The sequence below is a fragment of the Epinephelus fuscoguttatus genome, linkage group LG6 (genome assembly GCF_011397635.1).
Source record: "Epinephelus fuscoguttatus linkage group LG6, E.fuscoguttatus.final_Chr_v1".
NCBI lineage: Eukaryota > Metazoa > Chordata > Actinopteri > Perciformes > Serranidae > Epinephelus > Epinephelus fuscoguttatus.
In genome coordinates this window covers 35,469,392-35,490,682 of record NC_064757.1, presented here as the reverse complement: position 1 = coordinate 35,490,682, position 21,291 = coordinate 35,469,392, and the positions used below count along the sequence as shown (strand labels likewise).

The following is a 21,291-nucleotide window of genomic DNA, read 5'->3' as shown; positions in this document are numbered from 1 at the left end:
AACACAACATAACAGTATTGTGCTTTACATAAAAACTGATGTGATTTACTTGTACTTATGTCAGTGGACACTTGGCTTTATATTTTAATTTATTGTTTTGTGAGCAGAGTGTTGTGTTTGCCTGCTTACCGTCTAAATAATGAGTACACAGTTTAGGGTTTTGTGCCTCATTACAGCTGTTGGCTTTGAATAAGAATGCACAATAGTGTGTGTGTGTGTGTGTGTGTGTGTGTGTGTGTGTGTGTGTGTGTGTGTGAAGGGGGGTTGGAGGTTGTCTAGCACATGCGTGCGGCTGTTGCTTGTTGTTCTCTCCCAGCTGGAAGCTCTGCAAATGCATCAGGAGGACAGAGGTTGTGCACAGACGACAGACAGACACAAACTGCCTGAAGACGAATGGGCTGATTGCAAACCAGCACAGAAACAATCCTTGGACACGTGCAGAGTGAGTATCAAATACTCTCAATGATCTTTCAGTGGAGTGGATAAAAATGTGTTGCAACAGCTTGTGAAAAAAGCATCAGCGTTGTCTTGTGATTAGTTTTGCAAGTCTAAGGTGCTTTGATTTTTTTACTACTTGTACGTTTAAACCACAGTGATTATTCAGTGTGTGTGCTGTTCGTATTCAGCTGTTCATTTCTAATCATATGCAAATGCAGCTCTCATCTAGTATCTGAGGGCACCGTGCAGTATTGTTCTAACACAACATGCAGCACTGAGTTCACTGAGTATATATTTGTTGGATGCATGCAACCAGTTTACTGTGATTTGATAGTAGTAGTGTGGGAGAGATTGCAAAAAAATAGAAGCAAGTCTGTTGTTCCTGGTTAGCCTTTGCACATTAAAATGCATGTTAGTACAGTAAAATGCATTTAAGCAGTAATACTTTTAATGAAATCAAGCCTAAAACGAGGGCTCAGTCTTCATTTTTTATTGACTTGACTTCTACACTGAAAGAAAAAAAAGGAATGGGATATGCTTTTAAAGCATTAAAAATACAAGAATTTCAGCTTTTTATTTGAACTCTAATGCCCCTAAAATTAAATGTAATCACTGTCCAACAATCATCTCAGAAGCCGGGGATGTAGTCCATGTTGTAGACACTTAAACATAAATTATAACTCCAGATTACTGACCACTTGATGTGAAGTGATACATTCAGCTCATTCACCAGAGCTACAGCCCACAACACTTCCTTATAAGTACCTGCAGGAGACTGTGACTGACCCAGCAGTGACATTTCATTTTAATTTATCATTTCTTCATTATTTGAAGACGGCAACGAGATTTGTAGAAATGTAATAATGTGCGAGGCATCAAAGTTTGTCATCCAACAGGCTGGACTGCACTCAATGGTGACATAAATTCAGCTTCTCCACTTATTGCTTTGTTCATTTGAGAGATTAAGTAAATAGAAAATAATGAATATTATGGCTTTGGCAATCTGCATTAAAAGAAGGAGCATGGGAGTCAGTGTGTGGGCTAAAACCATCATAATGACATGCTAAATGGTGTAAATGATCTGTTGTGAGTCAAACAAATACACACCCACAGGCTCTCAGCATTATGTGAGTGTAACCAGCCACTAGCTCTGCTGAGCCAGTCAAGCAATTCATTCATTAGTTCAACAGTGATGACTAACATACTCATAGTGTATATACTAATAGTTTTTTTTTATTGGTACAGGACTGTCATCACTGGTGAGAAGTGCACAGTCTCACATCTATTGATTTATTTTGTCCTCTAAAGGCTACAGTACCATATGTGCGAGGCCAGGTGGCTAATGTAAAATAAAATGTGATTATAACTTGTCTATAAAACTCAATATTGATAATATGATGATATTTGTGGCTATGATTGCAAGTAATTTATTACAGTAATCTAAGGTAAGGGTAGATGATATTGTCTAAAAACAAATCTACTGTTTATAGATGTTTATTCAGTGATAATTGCAAAAAAATAATTATTTAGGACAAGGATAAGACAACACAAGTTTTATTATAATGTAACAACCAGATTTCCACATAATGAGCGTTGTGAGTGTTTTAATTCACTTTAAAACATTGGGCCTTATTAAGTTTTTTCTTGATTTTTTTCTGGAGAAAAGTCCTGATAAGGCTATGTCGCATTCATGATGTGCTCTTAAACTGCAGAATTGTTTGCACCTGTGCTCATAATGATGAAGCCCCTTGTCCTCGTAAATTGAAAGCAAAGTGTTAGTGTAGTGTTTATTTATTCTAAAAGACCACATGCTTTTTGTAAAATTATGAAATAATTAGTTAAAAAAATTGTAATATGATGGAAAAAATCATACAACAAAACATACAAAACTTACAAAAGCATCTCAGCAATCAAATGTACCAAAGTGTGCTGCTGAGTGTATGAAGATTCAATTCTTACATAGAACAAATCACAAGTAAGAAAACATTGTTAAATGTCGGCATCTTTGTGTAAGTGGGTTTTAAGAAGAACTTTCGTCTTTAGAAAGGTTGGTAAATGAGGCCCATTGAAAGTGTGGAAGTGAGACACTAGAAATTAAGAAATAAATAAATTAAAGTATTAGACAAACCATGAGGAGGAAGTAAAATCCCTAAATTACATGTGGAAACAAAGATAAATGCTGCATTGTCATCTTTTCCACATGGGTTTCCACGCTGTGAGGTTTAGCTGGCCATCTAGTTATGCCATCTTCTTCTGCAATAATTTGATAGCACCTGACTGGATATTTAGCACCTCTAGCTGTGTGTCCAAATGTACCCAATTCCTTATAAATGTACAAGGATGGGGGATGGGAACGCGCATTAATTTGCATTTTCTTTTGCTGAATTTTTGGAAATTTGACGAAAATATGCAGTACATTTCTGAAAACCTGACTAACTGTTCATCATGTTTCTCTCTGGTCTCTATGCAGCATTCACATTCTTGCAAAGCACACCGAAGTCTTTAACCTTCATCATTACACACACAGTTTTAACCCTTTAATCATAACTGAGTCTCTAGAGATCAAAATACATCTTTGGCATGCTCCCCTTCGACATTACTTGTGCAAATTCAGCACCGCACACGCAGAAATTGTGGCACCATTAAACAATAAAGGATCAGCCCTTATATGGTCATATTGAGAATCATGAAAGCCTATGCGATCAGACGGGTAGCTTTCCTTGCAGAGGACCAATAACTGATCTTCACAGTACAAAGCTCCGCAGCCTCTTTTCATGTCACTTTCATTGAGTGCAGGGCCACAGTGCGAGCTCTATAAAGTGGTTGGGCCCATTCAAGGGACTAAAGAGGACAAAGCTGAGCTCACTGCGGTGCCACAGACTCACAACCAAAATAGGAATGAAGCAAAGGGAGCAGGGAGGGGAGGGTGTTAAGAGCAAGAGGGAGACAGTGAGAGAGAGTAATGTTAAATTAATCTGCTGAATACATTTTCTAGAAATGGATCAAAAGTGAATCTATGCAAACGGCAGCTTCACTGGTGTTGAAATGACAAAGTCTAACACTGGGTAAAAATAACCGTATTACTTATAAACAATCCAATTTTTAACTCACTTATCTTACGTGTGTGATAGATTAGTCTGACCAAAATCTCTTTGCTTCACTGTAGAAGTACTTATGTTGTGCTTACTAGGGTGTGTAGCTTTAAACACAGTGCTACAGAGCTAATGAATGAGATTAAAGGAGTCACGCACATCCAAAAACATTAAATACTAGGTGCTGGACTGAAGAACAAATACAAAAATACAAAAACAGGCCCGCACAATAGTAACTGCTCCTTTTGTAAATTTTACCGTATCACCACATATAACATTTTGGGCACCAGGAGAGACAGATGTCTTCTTATCTTGTTCATGTCTGATGAAGGGCTGGTGCTGGTTAAAGACATGCTTCACCCACAGAATTATCCCTTGCAAATCAGTTTCTCACACCACATGACACGGAACTTGTGAAATAAACTTTGAACCAGTTTTCTTGCATGCCTCAAAAGCATTGATGTGTGGGTCAACTCACAGCCTGCAGCCGCAGATCCTGTGTGTTTGGCAGTTCAGGCAGGCGAGTCATTTAATGGCAAAGCAGCATTCTGAGTTCATTATTAATACTTACAGAGACATTGTGCAATAGTCCACCTTCTCCTCCCCTCTCTCTGTCTCTCTCTGACTGTCTTAAACACTCACAGCAAACAGCATCATCAGCACTGCTGCAGTTCGACATATCAAAATCTCTCCAGTCATAATTCCTGGTAAAAATACTTCTTTCATAAAATATTTGGGCCTAACACTGTGTCCTAACAGCAAGCAAGCAGGCGTGTCTCACTGAATCTGTTAAATATGCACCTCTGTTACATAATGTAAACAAACCACTTAAAAGATGGGTAAGTAGCTTGAAGAGAAAACACGTTTTATATTTCCCATAATAGGCCGGGTTGTGCAGGTCATTACTCCACGGTGAACAAAGAATCCAAAAACAGACAAATTCTTGATGAACTGGAGAAAACTGGGATCTGCATTTCACAACGGCATAACTATATCAAAACATATGTTTACAAACTCTCACACAACTTGTGCATTTTAATCCAAGTCTCATTTATCCAGTCGTATATTCAGTGCTTCACAAATACGTGCATTTTCACTAAAATCTTACCATTTAGGCGCACTGCTTGTCCTTGGATGAAACTGTTCATGTGGAAGCAGAATAATGTTCCCCTTTTTTCGGATTCTTCATTCATTGTGGAGGCATGTAAGAAAAGCATTGTTTACTTCACAAATACAACGTAACATGGGGTGCCTAACTGATATGGAGATCATTGTTTTGTAGGGGAGATATTCCTTATCGCATTAAAACAAGTCCTATTCAGCATGCTATAACATTGCTTCTTGCACCTCCTTGTGTGAATTGTAACAATATGCAGCACACGATTCTTTACCCGACGCATGTAATTGTAAATAATCAATTGCCTGATTAAGACTAGACACTGCAGAGCTGTCAGACAGCAGTCTGTCTGTGCATCAAAGTCTGTGACAGCTAAAGCTGACACTGACAACATTTCCGATACAAATTCTGCCTTTGCGAACTTTCCCAGCCAACACCATGGATGAAGCTGTGTGGTGGTGTACGTCTCGTGCCTCCCAGGGAGCTCTGCAGTAGGATGCATGTGTATGTCTCCATCTGGACGCTCCTACAGATGACTTCCCACCTCTGCTTACTCATCCTGTCCAGCTTGGCAGTCTCATCCAAACTGGGTGAGTCCGCAAATTAGTCCAACCACTGGATGTGTGCTGTCCCTTAACATCATGCGTGGTGTCAACATAAGGATTCATGTGTTGTCTCTAATGTCTGTTTCCTGTTTATACTGTGTGTCCCAGGTCTGGAGGATGTCTTCTTCAGCCCCCAGGACCAGACAGTCAGAGAAGGAGAGGGGGTTTTCCTCCAGTGTGTGTCTGGGGAAAGTTCACCTCCTGCAAGCATCACCTGGCTTAAAGACGGGAGACTGGTCAGAAGAGGTAGACACATTCAGGTGAGCTCTGAATGACTGTCAACCCCTGCTGCTGCCTGTCTCTACACAAGGCTTGGATGGAACAAACAGATCCACCTTTTCCTGCCTGAAATCTATCCTTGAATAACTGGACTCACACCACCACCACCATCATTTGTTTAGACAGGTGTTCTACATGATAAACCTTCTTTATGGTCTTTCTTTACCGCTGACCTCATCATTTCGGGTCTCCCAGATGCTGCCATCCTGCTATACCTTCCCCAGTGTCTCCCAGATGAGGATATTTTCATTACTAAATTAATCAGGTGTTTGATTTTCCCTGAGTGTTTCAAACTGTAGTTATTTGTAGTTGGGAATAGCTGAGGTAAAACAGAGATAGATGCAACTCCATGATGAAACCTGTTGTGCCTGCAGAGCACATTGAAGAAGGCACTGGGAAAAGAAAATGTTTTGGCTTAAAATTCCCGGCTTTGTTACCGCAACCACAACTAGAAATGCTCCAAGGTCTCGCTAAAAACAACCAGTTTTAGTGCCACAACTGGGCTGAAAATGCCCTGATGCTGTACTGAAAACACAAAGTTTTGGTGCCAAAATTGGGCTGGAAATACCCAAATGTCTCGCTAAAAAACACGGGCCAGAAATGCTCCAGTGTCTTGCCAACACCTGGTTTCAATGCAACAATCTCATCTGGAAAAGAGCTGATGTCTTGCTAAAAAAAACACCTGGTTTCGGTGTAACAGTTGCCTCTGGAGAGGTGCTGATGCCCTGCTAAAAAACACCCAGTTTTGGTGCCAACATTTTGGTGGAAATGGAAACCCAGATGTATTATTACTCTATGCTTCAAATTTTGTTTTCACATTCAGGGTGAGTATGGAGGGGGTAATCAGAGGAAGACCTCAGGCACTCTGCATCTTATCAACGTAACATTAGAGGACGATGGAACATACATCTGTGTCACACACAATCCTGTACTGAACATCAGCAAGAAGAGCAAGCCGGCTAAACTAAGTGTGCAGGGTGAGTGCATGTTTTTGTTTTTTTGTTTTGTCTCATTAACATAGACTTAAGGCAGTGTTGTTAATATCTTGAAGCATTATCACTCCACCTTGCAGGGGTCCCTAGAAGGCTGCAGATCATCCAGGGCCCTGACAACATCACTGTTGCTATGGGAACAGAGGTCTCCATGCACTGTGCTGTCCGAGGCTTCCCTGTTCCCATGGTGCACTGGTTCAAAGACGGCTGCCTCCTGTCGAACTGCTCAGCCTCGTTTAACCTCCAGAACAATGGACAGCTGCTCACATTCAGGTCCAACGTTGCACGTGACGAGAGGAATATTAATTCTTTATTGTCACGTTGTATTAATGAACCAAGAACTGTGAAAATTGTGATTATTTTGTCGTTGGTTTGATCAGGAATATGTTTAATACAACAAGTTGTAATCTACGCTGTCTGGACTCTTTACACTCAGGCTGAATTTAAAGACTAATTTATGGCTTTGTTTTCCAGGAATGTGACCAGGGAGGACGAGGGCTCGTATCACTGTGAAGCATCCAACCAGAAAGAGTCCATCAAGTCACAGACAGCCTTCCTACTTCCAGCCGGTACTGTGTGCCAACGTCTGCAGTAAACTACATTGTTTATTGTTGCATTTTTAACTCTGTTAAGTCATTTTCAAAGTAAGTGAGCTGTCTTGTTAAAAAAAAATACGACAAATTTAATTAATAGGTTCTATCTTAAACACTGTTTCAAAGGTTAAGTTGATTTTTCTGAGGATAAAGATGATGATGGTGATGATTATGATGATGGTAGCTTCTGCTTCGGACAATTACCAAATGTAAAAGGAGAAAAAACAGAGACAAAAGTGACACCATCAAAAAAGAAGTCCTCGAAAACTGGCCCTTAAAAACATAATCGTTTAAATTCAGCCATGTATTTCACTTGTACAATTTACATTGTTGAATGGATTCACAAATTCTTTTCATTTTGAACCTTTCATCTCTTTAATTTTAATGTAGTAATGCGATACTCAAATAACAGTTTACAATATTTGTATAATACATAACTTTTTGTTGTGGCAGGACCCAAATGCAAACACAACCAGGAAACTGAGAATGGTTAAAGGCATTTTATTGTAGCTTGAAGATGTGAGGCCGAGGGCTTGAGTGCTATGATGGCTGAGGTGGACTGGGAATGGTAAAGCAGAGCGGGCAGAGAGGCTGAAGACAGAGGCAGAAGACAAGAACGAGGCTGCCGTGGTGAACGTCAGACACAGAAGAGAGTGTGATAGATGTTGGTGAAAAAAAAGGGTCCAAAGTGATGCACATGTTGTGTTTCCAGAGATGGAGTGGAGTTTCATCCAGCAGCCTGTAAACCTGACAGTGAAGAGCGGAGAAAATGTTACAGTGACCTGCAGGCCTCCATACAGCCGACCAGCAGCTCAGGTGTCCTGGTTCAAAGACAACAGACTTCTCTCTCCCACAGCTCGTGAGACTGTGCTGCCCAGTGGAGACCTCTTTATCCATAGGTGTGTGTAAAGACATGCCATATGTTCTGTGGTTAGAAAGTTTAGTTTTTGAGTCCATGTGTTTCCAGTTTCGTTTGTTTTTGTACATTGGTGTACTGTAGTTCAGAGCGTGACAATATGCAATGTTACTGCTAATGATACTATAATTTACTCTGAACATCACCATATCTCAGGTGTGGTCGCATATGTGTTTAAACTTTTCTCTGCAGGGTCCAGGAGTTCGACAGTGGGAGCTACTTCTGCAGGGCCTCCAACATCCACCTTCAAAGATTTCTCACCTCCAGAAGAGCGACCCTGACTGTGCTGGGTATGACATTACAATTAGACCCACCACACTGTGCCACTGGATGCTGAACGTGTATAATAACAGTCATTCTTCTCTCTTCCTGGCAGCCCCTCCATCAGTGAAACTGAGGCCCCAGGTGTTGACGGTGCCTGTGGGTACTAGGGTGGTGTTGGAGTGTCAGGTGTCTGGTCACCCTCTACCCTCCATCAGCTGGTTGAAGAGAGGACACTCCAAGCAGACTGGAGGCAAGATTGCTTTGGGGTATGTTAATGTGTTATGACTTTATTGGAGAGGAGGGATGGTTGATAATATTTTCTCATGGAAGAAGTGATCAAGGAAAAGTAACAATACCACAGTGTAAAAAATACTCTGTTACAAGTAAAAGTCCTGCATTCAAAATTCTACTTGTGGAAAAAAAAAGTATTATCAGTAAAATGTAGGTCTACTCTCTTTTTTTAAATCTCATGCACACAAGATAAAAATTTGTACACACAGACAAAAAATATGGTTTTGTTGAGGGGCAGTTCTGTTAAAACAGAAGTCCGCCCAGTGGAGGTTGGATGCAGAGGGTTTGTAGCAACATCCACCACCAAACTACTGAGGGACCTGGGAATCAGGGGCCAGAGCCAGCGCTCGGCCATCAAAGCTGCATCGGAGGCAGCAGAGAGAAGCAGCTAGTGGCTCTGGCTGGAAAGGAAGGATCCCTGCTGGTCTCCAAATAGCAATAATTAATCATAAATGACAATAAATAATCATGCATAATTGGGCAGGGGATGCAAGCTCAGGAATGATCACCCTGTAGCTGGCCGCCTTTGGTGAGGGTGTATAGTGTGAATAGCCGAAACACCCCAGGAACCAAAGGAAGACTACTGAAGATGCATACCAAATTTATAACTTAATCTTAGCTCATATCTACTGTTCACCCACGACCTCTTGTATGTGCTTGCACAAAGGATTTTAACATCTTGTCCCCTGTGTTTTGGAATCATAAAAGTATGTGGGTCTAATCAGCAGCATAACTGAAACACCTGTGAGGGTAAGATCAGAGTAACAACTAAAGTAAATATAGAGTACAAAGTACAATATTTCCTGCTGAAAAGTAGTGGAGAAGAGACATAAAGTACTAAATAAGAAATAGTTAAGTCAAGTACAAGTACCTTAAAATTGTGCTTAGGTACAACATTTAAGTAAATACTGCACCAGTTTTGCTCACTAGCAAACAGGGGTGGAGCAAAACATTGTAAACATTCAGGGCTCAGCCTGAAGCTAGGGGGGTCCAGGGGCACGCTACCCTGGTTTTCTGATTTACTAGAGCTATATGCACTATTTTCAAGCCATTTCAGATAAAAGAATGCCCAAAATCTGTACATCATTTGGGAAAAAATATGATAGTTGCCAAGGAAAAAAATTATCCTGCAGAGCCTATATCCTATTTTCTGTCTAATTGTTCTCCACCTGTCTTGATCATTCTAAAAATATAACTTAGCAAATGTTGCAAATGTCAAATTTCCACTCCAGTCGTCTGATGTTACTAATTTTAAGCAAAATAGTGTGTAGGAATAGGGTGGGAATTTGGCATAAACAGCATTACTAATCTTGAAAGTTATTTTTGTTATACGACGGCTTGGTGGTACAGAGAGTCCCCCTCTGCGGAGTTTGCATGTTCTCCCCATGTCAGTGTAGGTTTGCTCTGGTACTACTTACTCTGGTACTTCTTCCCACAGTCCAGAGACATGCAGGTTAATTGGTGACTCTAAATTACCCGTAGGTGTGAATGTGAGCGTGAATGGTTGTCTGTCTCTATGTGTCAGCCCTGTGATAGTCTGGTGACCTGTCCAGGGTGTACCCTGCCTCTTGCCTAATGTCAGCTGGGATAGGCTCCAGCCCCCCGTGACCCCTAACAGGATAAGTGGTTTACGAAAAAGAAAGAATGAATGTGAATAAATGAATATGCTGGAGTAGAGTTCACAGGATGACTTTTTAAGCAACGTAGCAGCTCCATTTGAATACATCCCATAATAATTAATTACAAATCAAGAATGCCCAACAATGTAAAGTAAATGTAATCTTCAAAACTCCGAGTTAAACATTAGGCCAACAAAAGAACATTTATTCTATTACACTAGATTTCTTTAGGGAGCAGCACAGATTCTGGGCATTTGTGAAAACATTCAGGGCTGGAGCCCCCGAGGCCTCCGCCACCCTGCTCCACCCTTGCAAGCAAAACCACATGAAAAATACTATGACAACTGCCTTGTAGATTGTGACCATTTACATCTTTCTCATACAGATCAAGGAATGCCACTCTCTATATCCAGTCAGCCCAGAGCTACGATGAGGGAGTGTATGTGTGCGAGGCCTCCAACACTTTGGGCCACAGCCGCAACACAGCAATGCTGAGAGTTGCTGGTAATTTTTACACAAACTTAACTGCAATGTAATGTACTAATTACTCCTCAGATCAATTGATCAGGTCCAGATGAAGTCAGGATCTTGTGACACTGAGTTTTGTGGCATAAAGGTAACAAAATGTCCTGCAACACCTGAGGTAAGATTCAGATAGATCAGACATGTCATCATGGTAGTCTTACCAAGATATTATTTTTAAAAGAAACATCTGTTCTATAGTCTTTGTTGGAGCAAAATACGTAAGTCAAATACAATACATTTCTCCACATTATATGATATTGGACCTCACAAACCTCTTAAGAACAATGTGGGAATACACTAAGGTTCATTTTGTGCCACATGTTTTCTATTGTTAAGTAGGTATAATAATATAATAATAATAATAATAATAATAATAATAATAATAATAATAATAATAATAGGTATAATTTTGCCAAATTAATTATCTTCTCCTTGAGGCACATTAAGCAATGACTCAAATTTCTTCTTTCCTCGTCCCAGTGAGTCCCGTCATAGTGACCTTTATAGGTCAGGTGAGCTGCAGGATCGGGGCTTCAGTGGTCCTGCCCTGCAGAGCTGTAGGGATTCTGCCCATCACATATACCTGGACCAGGGGCAGAGCAAAGACACAGACCCCCATCAGTCCCAGTGAGGACAGATACATTGATGGTAAGTCCAGAGTGTCATTGGAGCCATTCTGCCTCTCAGTAGAAGTTGTTTTCATCAGCTAATGTGAACTTTAATCTACGGATACCTAAACTGGATGTGATTTACGAGCTGGTATTTTATGTGTAGAAGATGGAGCTCTGCACATTTCCAGTGTGCAGTATTCTGATGTAGGCGAATATTACTGTACTGCTGAGAACCGAGCAGGACGACATCAGAGACGTACTGTCCTGGCTGTCACGGGTATGTCATCATCATTCAACTTTTATTTCTTCTTTCAGAGAGACAAATACACCACATTACTGAATACAAACACGTAGTCTTATTATCACAGTATATTCAGAGTCGGTGTTCATGTGTGTCATTATATGAGGTATTTTTTACATGTACTTTGAGGTGTTCACTTACAGTATATAATTATAGTCAACATTCTTCCTCGACCCCAATATGCACAAATATATTTTTCTTGCTGATTGTCTTTCATGCTGTCCTCTGTCCTAAGCTGAACATCGTCCAGCTGATAGAGGCAAGCAGACAAGACTGGTTTTGTCTGCTGTGAGTAATGACAGTGTGAAAATCTCTGCTGTTGCTTGTGTGTGGTGACACTGTTTGGCTCCCACATCAGTGGTGTCTGTCCAGAAGCTGTGAAGTATTCTAAACTGTGTGTGCGTGTGTGGGCTTTGAAACTTCACGTGGTGACTTTCTATTGTCAGTGGGTGACATCACTGCTCTGATATCTGTGGCCTATTTGTTCATTGGCTTAGTTCATTTCTGATTTCGCCAAAAGTTATGCCTGTCCTCAAACTAAGAGTCTATTATGTTTTCTAGAGCACCGACACCAGCAACGACCTGCCAGTGTCCCAATCCAGTGACTCTGTGGCTAAGCAACACCTTGAAACAACACATCATTCACACGTACAGGCACAGAAGGAGGCAACATGTATGTACTTGAACAAAAGAGTCTATACATTATAACTTTGTTCTCATCAAAGCAATTACTTCGATCTGGTAACAATAGTCAGACAATCATACAGGCAGACACTGAGGCTGTGAAAGTCCGTTAAATTACTAATAACTACTCTATAAAATGTATTTGACCTGTTCTTCGATCTTTTACTTTGGCCCTCGTACCATCTGCTACCATGGAGGGATGTACGTATCTATGTTATGTACAGTAAGATGGGTAAGAACAATATTGTGGCGTGTTGGGGGTTAAACACATGGAGTTTCCCAGCATGCCGCGAGACAATGTGTTTAAGGCTATAAGCCAAAGGAAACCACAATATGTTGTATCAGACATGAGAAATGCATTTAGCAGTAGAACAATATTCTCAGTAGTAAATTTAAACACTGTGTTTAATGAGTCCATAAAATAGACCCAAGACCCTCTCAGCTCACGGACATGCACCGAGGATCTGTGATATCTTGGGCAAAACTGGGCTGGATGTATATGTTTTTAAAAAATTATCAGGTCCGATCAGATCTGGGAATGAATTTCCAGGGTCCGTTAGGGTTGAGGGCTGTCATTTTCGACCCATGAAGACCTCTATTTCCCCTGTAAAACTGTACAAACTGACATCTTGATCTGGCTTCACTTCCTTCCGGTTTAGCGCACAACTATTGTACTTACGGTAGTTTGTGCAATTATGATTTTCCTGTGCAGTGAGGGTCATTTAAAGTCCATTCACGTAAAGCTAATCCTGCAACACAAATGCCTCATTTACAACATGATAACTAAATATGGATTTACAGAATTAAAATGCAAGTTGTATTTTTTTTTTTTTTTTTTTTTTGTATTTCCAGGCTCCTTTTCACACTGTGATCCTACAACAAACAGAGCTGCCTCATTTCCTACATTTTCAAGGGGAGCAGTGGCTGAGCTAAAGATGCCACCTCGATCACTTGGCCATCTTTTACAGCACCGTCTGAATCAGCCTACAACCAATCCAACCCAGCTGTTAGTCACACAGATGCAGCCTCCTATGTTACCACCTCCTCCACATCCGAACTTCCAGTCAGTAGATCTCCACACCCAACTGCCACTTACGAGTGATACGCTTTTGATTTCAAATACTGAGCCACCAGTGACACACAGACAGACATCAGTAGACGCTGCTCAAGTGTTGAGTTCAACCCTTCAGTCCCTGCTCACTGAAAGTCACTCCCTGTTAACATTAACGTCATCACATGGACAATATCAGCATCAAGTCAGTGACAAGTTGTTGACAGAACCTGATTCCCAGGACTCTAACGTTCATGCTGTGTCTCTAGCCATTCAAATCACTGAGCCTTTCACTGAGACGTCATCTCTTCCAGAGGGTGGACCCTTTCACTATCTCAAGTCGGATTCATATTCTCCCACTCCAACACAGAGTCTTATAACTGAAACTAAGACAAGCCACCCTGGTTCAGTTACCCAGTCTCTTGCTTTACAAGCTGATCTGCACCAAACTCAACCTTATGAGATGGCTACAAATGGTCAGTTTTACCAATTGTACCATGAGCCGACCTCAACCCAGATTTCTCAAACCACACTCATTCACCCAGATCAACGGCTGCAACATCTGCATCCCTCACCAACCATCTCGCAAACATCTCAATCTGACCCTCAGCAATCATTTACTCATGGTATTTTTCCAAAGTTCAAGCTTGAGCTATCGACAATTCCGCATTATCTCCCTCCCACACAACCTCCAACTTCTATAGTCACAAATCCCCAACTATCCCAAACTCACAGTCACTTTTCACCTGCAACACCAACTTCAACTCTATTCACACTTCCTCAGTCATCTCCAACACCACATCCACTCCTCAACTCACAAGCTCCTCTATCACAGACAGAAACATTTCCAATCCAACACAGAAACCCTCTTGAAATCAAGCCTTCAGTCTCAACCATCCGTGAGACAAACGATCCCTCAACGCTGGACCCTGAGATTACTGTTGTCAATTGGGTCAACGTGTCCGATCAGGTGCAGTTGAATACCAGCCAGCAAGATGACTCAGTTCATTCAGCTAAATCAGGCAATGACACAGAGCTTACAGAGTGGCTGAAGAGGAACACCTCTCAGTCACCTATGACCAGCAATGATCCCAGGTAGGTCAGATTAAAATATGGTGAAGTGATTGATATTGTAAGGATGGAATTTGTGCAGAGTGTTGATAATAATGTGTTCCACACTTCAGAGTAACGCAGCAGTCTCCATCATGGCTGCCTGTGCTGGAGAAACACGACATCCCCATCGTGGTGGGAGTGGGTGTATCTCTGGCCTTCATCTTCATCACTGTTACCTTCTATTCAGTGGTCCAGAAGAATGAAGCTGCGCCAACCAGCCGAGCAGGTCAGAGATCCTCAGCTGCATCAACTGTCAACACACCTATTTTACATTCTGAGCATGGTAAACTTAAAGAAATAAATCTTTGTTCTTTGAAGAATAATTTGACATTTTGGGAAATATGCTTGTTCAATCCAAGACACAGATTCAGATAAGAAAATTGATACCACTCATGAACCTCACTGATTTTAGACATCAAAGCCTGTCTGAAGAAAACAATAATATTTTAAGGTGCTGACCCACCAAACTGACATCAAAGAACTAGCGGCAACGAAAGCCAATTGTTGTATTGTCTAAGTCGCCTCAGGTCAGTTGCATTTGAACACACTACAAAGACTACATCCGACGGTCAAGTAGCACGTACGTTCTGCACCTGCGTGAGAGAGAATGGAGTGAGAGAGTGGTACATGCTGTCAGCCAAGGGGTTTCCTATCTGTGCCGCCGAGCACCACAGCACCTCCACGGACTATTACATCCAGACGGTCCCGGTGCTTCCTCCGCAGGCTCCACTTCACTCAGCTGCCCGACAAATCGGCTGCCTCTTCTCACTTTAACCTGAATAACAAACCGGGCTTGGTGTTCCGGTTGGATCCAAACAGAGAGCCGGGGCTAGCTGGGAAGCTAGCGCAGGCTTACTGGCTAACGCTTCGCTAGCCTCACAGCTAGTCCAGGTTTGTTATTCAGGTTAAAGTGGGAAGAAGCAGCGGGTCTGTCGGGCAGCTGAGTGAAGTGGAGTCTGAGGAGGAAGCACCGGTTCGCCCTGGTTTCACTACAGGCAGATTCACTCGCTACAGGGGCGAGGAACTAAAACCTGAACAGCCAATCAGAGTGATCTCTCTCACTGACGAGCTCCGCCGCCGATTCAACATGCTCAATCGGCCGAAAATCTGCTGACGCCGAAGTGCAGACAGTGCGGGACACTCCGCAAAAAATAGGGCGACAGACGCTCACCGATGGCCTGACTTTGACTGACGGCCAACCATCGGCTTGGTGTGTCAGGGCCTTTAGATGCTTTCGTAATTTTAAATATAAGGCTACAGCCAGCAGTCGTATAGCTTAGATCAGCACAAATACTGGTAACAGGAGGAAACAGCTAGCTTGACTGTGTCCAAAGGTAACAGAATCTGCCTGCTATCACCTCTAAAGGTCACTAATTAAAAAGTTATTTCTCATTCATTTAATTCACGCTAAACTACGCTAACCAGCTCACTTGCTAAGGTTGCCAACCCCATAAAATATGTAATCATCTCGTGATTGGAAACTAAAAGACGTGTTCTGTATTGAAGGGAAACGTAAGAGTTGGAAGATGGCAACCCGACAGTAGCTTCATAAATAAATAGACAGATCCAGAGAGCAAATTAAGCATATTTACCAAAATGTCAAATTATCCCTTTAAAATTTAAATTTCCTTGACAGCTCAGAGGAATCTAGGTGTCCCTGTAAGACACACTGAACGCCGAGCTGCAGGACGCACATACGAAAACAGGTAAATGCACTATTAAACAGGCCAAAGAAATGCATGAGATGAGGTGTAACAATTGATCTTTTGCCTCCAGAAGATGCAGGAAACCAGTGTTGTGTTTCTTTCACAGAGCTTTTGAAGATGATGACTGTGTGGCAGTGATTGAGCAGAGCCCAAACACATCAGACACCAGAGCAAGACCTCCAGGACCGAGCCTGGTCACAGTGCAGATGGAGCCCACATTTGAGGATCTTCAGGAGGACACGTCACCTGCTCTGGACAACCACTCAGTCACTGTAGAAACATATCCTGAGCCAATCCTTGACACAAAGGTTTGATATTACATGCATGTGACAGGGTGGAAAATCCAGGGATATCCAGAGATATTTTTGTCTGACTTTTAGGGGAATTTAGGTCCTCTGGGCATGAACAGATTGAAAAAACAAAGGAGCACTGTGGTATCATCTAAGTTATCATGATTATCATTGTACTATTTCAGATTGATCCGTCTCTGGAGGAGGAGGAGAAGGGCTGCACCTTGTCACAGCCGAGCATCCAGCTGCAGTGTGCTGAGGACTGGACCAGTAACAGAGGAGACAACCGCAGCCCATGCCAGGACGCCTTGCCTCCCCCATCATCCTTACCCTCCCGCTCACCTTCCCCTTCCCCACCGTCCAGACGAGAAGAGGGGCTGCGCTCCTCATTAACCCTGCAAAGTGCAGAGGCGTGTGCAGCACCCATCCACCATAGCCTCAGCATCTCACATGGCAACCCCCCCCTGCTCCTTTCTCACCACGTCTCCCTAGGCCTCACTACGGTCGCAGTGGATGTCCATTTTTACCCAGCATCCACTGCTTCGGTGGCAGTGGGCACTAGCACTCATATCAATTCAGTCTCTAGCTCTACTTCAGTGGCTGCGCCTCTGTTCAGTCCCCCGTTAGTTAACAACCAGGAGAATGACCAATCAACTGCCAGATTTCACCAGTCTAAGTAGCGACAGATTTAAGTATCAAGCCTAAAATATCCTCATATAACATAAATCAAGATTAAGACAATGCGTCAAATATATTTGATAATTTTAAAGGAGGAGAAAATAGAGAAAAACTTTTTGGCATTTAGTAGATAAATTATCTATTAATTAGATTAAGGTGAATTTTTATCTAATGATCTATCTGAGCCTTTGGCTACATCCACAGTAATACATTTTTATTTTAAAAGTATAACTATTGCTATGTTTACAGCGACCTTTCCTATCTTCAGTGTGTGTGTGGTGGACTCATCGCCCAACAGATTCTCTGCCCTTGTCACATATTGACGTTTTGTCATGGACCTTCCACGTCCAGATACGTCAGGAAAGGTACCCTGGGTGCGTTGGTTGTTGATGTTCTGGCACGCCATGTGAAATTCTGCCTGTTACATGCATTATCTTCTTTCAAAATACACTTCTGTTTTCACAGGAAATTTCCTTTTTACATACAGTCTCAAAATAAACACAATACATCAGTGCAACAAGTTGAAGTTAGGTTTCCCTCCAACAGCAAACACACGTGGTTGGGTTTGGGCAACAAAAACACATGGTTCGGTTTGGAATAAAAGGAACAGGATTTTGCTTTATAATCTTAAGGGACACAAAGACCACTCTCCCAGGTGAAAGCCAAGTGTTAGAATTCATGGTGGCATGTCAAACACCTTCTCAGTCTCTTTTGTTTTCAGAATGTCTTGCCTCTGGCGTCTCCCTCGTCGCTCATATGTACCGTCATTTCATTTTAAAACACTGTTAAAATGAATAATGTATTAGTGTGGATGTGGCTTTAGAGGTGCTGGTAAGCACAATTTTTTAAATTCTCAACAAAGCCAGATAAGCTGTTGCTGCCGGCTTTTAGAGCTGGCTCCAAGCAGGAAACAAGTATTGCATACTCTGGCTCCGTATGTAGCTTTGTACTTAACGCACTGACATGAGAGTGACATTGATCTTCTCATCTAACTCAAATGTGTGTGTGTGTTTTTCAAAATGATGAACAAGTCCTTTAAAAAAAAGTTTAACTATGGGGCTAACATTCTGTATTACATATCTGTAAATGTGTATTTTAAAGCTTTAGCACAGCACTTTCTGTACGACTCCCTGTGGTTATATTTATTACTATGTTACCGTTTGATTGTAGTACAGCTACTTCTGGGTACTGTACTAGTATTATTTCTACTTCTAAAGGAGAAAAAGTTCATGTGTAGTATTGCTTTTTTTTATTAGTTATATAGCAAGCAAATGTGTCACTCTGATTCATGTTGTGTTATTGGTTCAAGTATAGTAAGTTTTGAATGTGTTGTACAGTATTTACTTCTTTAGCGAAACAGCCAAGGATACTTCAATTATACTGCATTTTTTTTGAGACTGTACACACGATGTTTCGGTGATCTGCTCATTCTTATATCAAGCTACTTGACTGTTACTACCATTTTTGAAACCAAAGGAGAGTAAGAGGGAAACAATAAACATTTAGACAATACAACCAAAGTCCTTAGTGATGTGTTTTTTATTTCAAATTAAGTTGTTGCACCTAAGTTAAATTTCCTTCACATCCTGTATCAGTGTCTACTCAGTAATCACTTAACATAGCAGACAAATGGCAACCCAATCACGAGAATCTATGTTGGCACTTTACGTTTTTGCAAACCACAGACATGTTTCATTTGTACATTGTTATGTAGCGCATATGCTGAAACCTTTCATTTCAACAGCGCTGTGGTTAACATGTGGTTAGGTTTAGGCACAAAAGACAACACTTGGTTATTGTGCTTAAAATATCTGGCTTTGGAGACACAGTCCCCGCAGGAAATAAAGTGATGCAATCTACCATCCCCTTCAATTCCAGACGACAAAGCCTGCTTATACACTAAACGTCACTTAAGAAACACTGATATGATTCGTATGAAACATGCAAATGTAACATATTGGTGGTTTGCAACATTTTCCTCTGGCGACTGGGCATGGAAGGGCATATTTTGATTTTTTAATCACACTATTTTGTTCAGGAAAAGCTCTGTAGGACACAAAATTAGAACAACTGCTCCACCACAAAATGGTTGAGTTACAGTATATATTTTTTTACACACCTTTTGGCAGTTGAAAGTACTTTCAATTATTTATTCTAACTGAACAGGTATTTTACACAGGGTAGATGGACCATTCTCATCTTTGGCTTGATTTGCCATTTTTAATTTTTAGTAACCTTGACTCTGAATGGAATTTAATTAATGTAGAGTCAATAGTTTTGAGTCCGTCTTTGACAAGTGCGACATTTTTTAATAGCAGATATTCTGACTGTGTCAAACACAAACTGGAGAAGGACTCACAAAGCAGACTCACAGACTCAGATAAAAGTTCAGGGTGTTAAATCAGGCTCAGGTCAGTACACAGGTGATCAGTAACACAGGCAAAAAGTGTGGTCAAAAGGCAAAAACACACTCACAAGATACACTAGGAAAACATTGGAACTCTCACTCAAAGGTAAAGATAATCTGCCAACAAAGGAGACAAGGAACTTAAATGCACTGAGACAAGGGAGACACAGGTGAAACACACTGAGACACAGGTGAAACACATCAGGGCAGGGCAAGTAATCACAAAGGAGGGAAACTTGACAGGATGTGTGATCTGAAATGAGATGAGTCAACGGTACCAAAATAACAGTAAATACTGAGACAACAAATAAACATGAATTCAGGTAGCTTTATGGGTCATGGTCATGGATGTAACAGGAAAACCACAGTTGCTATTACTAATACCATTGATGACTCTGTCATGAAACAGTGAGCCAGCATACACAATACCAAGATCCTAAAACTGAAGCAGCTAAACAGATTTCAGTCATCATTAATTTTACTATTTGCATCTGTGATTTTCTATGTCAAAATGTCTCTCTTGTAAAGGCCTAGAAACACAGGCTGAAAATCTGGGTTTTGTTGCCATCTACTGTAGCAGCTGAAATGTTCAACCCCCCAAAGTGATGTGCTGCGACAAGCAACCACACTGGTAGACATGAGGCAATAACCTGTAACCCACAGAGGTCAGTGCAACCATACTTTTGCTGCCATTAAAAATGTCTTTGTTTTTGTGCATCATACAGTTAAAATTTATTTAGATGCGTCTTTATAAAAACATAAGGAGAGCAGCAAATTCTGAACTCATTTATAGCTGTTTTGCATCCTAAATTTTGAACCATAATGAATTCTCCTTCAGCACGACAGTAACTGATGTAACTTGATTTGATGAATGGTTTTATCTCTTACTGTAGCAGAGGCATGCTGTACAGTACATCACATTCAGCATGGGGGCCACCATTACAGGGCAGTTTCAGTGTCACGCTCCACACATTGCACATTACTGATAAGTTGTAACAGCTAAATTTAACATGGAACAGAGAAGTAACTCTGTCTGCTCTCTTGAGACATCAGCAAAACCACAGAAGTCTAGTGTGTGATCTGTTTTCTTACTTATAGAGGGTGTTACACCGCCCTCTGCATCCTGTCGGCCCATCAGTGTGAGAACTCAATCACATTGAACTATTTAGTACTGTGAATGTGGGTTTTTTTCTTAATCCAAGTTGTATTGAAACTCACTTATTATATGCACAAAATGCAACAAGACTAAGAGTCTACAGCCCTGCTAGCAGCTATGTGAGGCTGTACTGCCTCACGGAGCGCTGCTATGAGCTAAATATTAATGTCAGCATGCTAATATGCTCACAATAACAATGCTAACATGCTAATGCTAAGCAGGTAATATGTTCATCATCTTAGTTTGGCCTTTTAGTATGTTAATATTTGATAATTAGCACACAAAAAACCACACATGTTGTAATCATTGTCACTAAGATTCATCCTCTGAGGATGATTAATGTCTGTAAATATTTATGGCAATCCATCAAGTGGTTGTTGAAATATTTCAGTTTGCACCACAGTGGTGGACTGAGTGATCACCAGAGCTACGTCACTAGCATAACTAAAAACTCTGTTTGAATTTAAAACGTACTGTTTTGTTCTGTTACCAGTGACGGGGAAGCTATTTTCAAGTGTAGCTTTGCAAGCAACCAATTACTTCACACTGGACGAAGTTCAATT

General features: G+C 41.3%; 1 protein-coding gene across 1 annotated transcript; it reads left to right on the top strand.

Annotated features, from left to right (window-relative positions):
• The first annotated feature begins 347 nt into the window (after positions 1–347).
• LOC125890306 (uncharacterized) lies at positions 348–18,648 on the top strand. Its single transcript, XM_049578875.1, has 19 exons — positions 348–442; positions 5,078–5,237; positions 5,361–5,512; positions 6,355–6,508; positions 6,604–6,796; positions 6,998–7,092; positions 7,829–8,015; positions 8,225–8,322; positions 8,409–8,562; positions 10,592–10,710; positions 11,212–11,379; positions 11,506–11,619; positions 11,879–11,931; positions 12,205–12,316; positions 13,180–14,473; positions 14,563–14,774; positions 16,128–16,197; positions 16,304–16,505; positions 16,673–18,648. The coding sequence occupies exons 2-19, from the start codon at positions 5,090–5,092 to the stop codon at positions 17,165–17,167; spliced, it is 4,020 nt and encodes a 1,339-aa protein (XP_049434832.1). The 5' UTR covers positions 348–442; positions 5,078–5,089; the 3' UTR covers positions 17,168–18,648.
• The last annotated feature ends 2,643 nt before the right edge of the window (positions 18,649–21,291 follow it).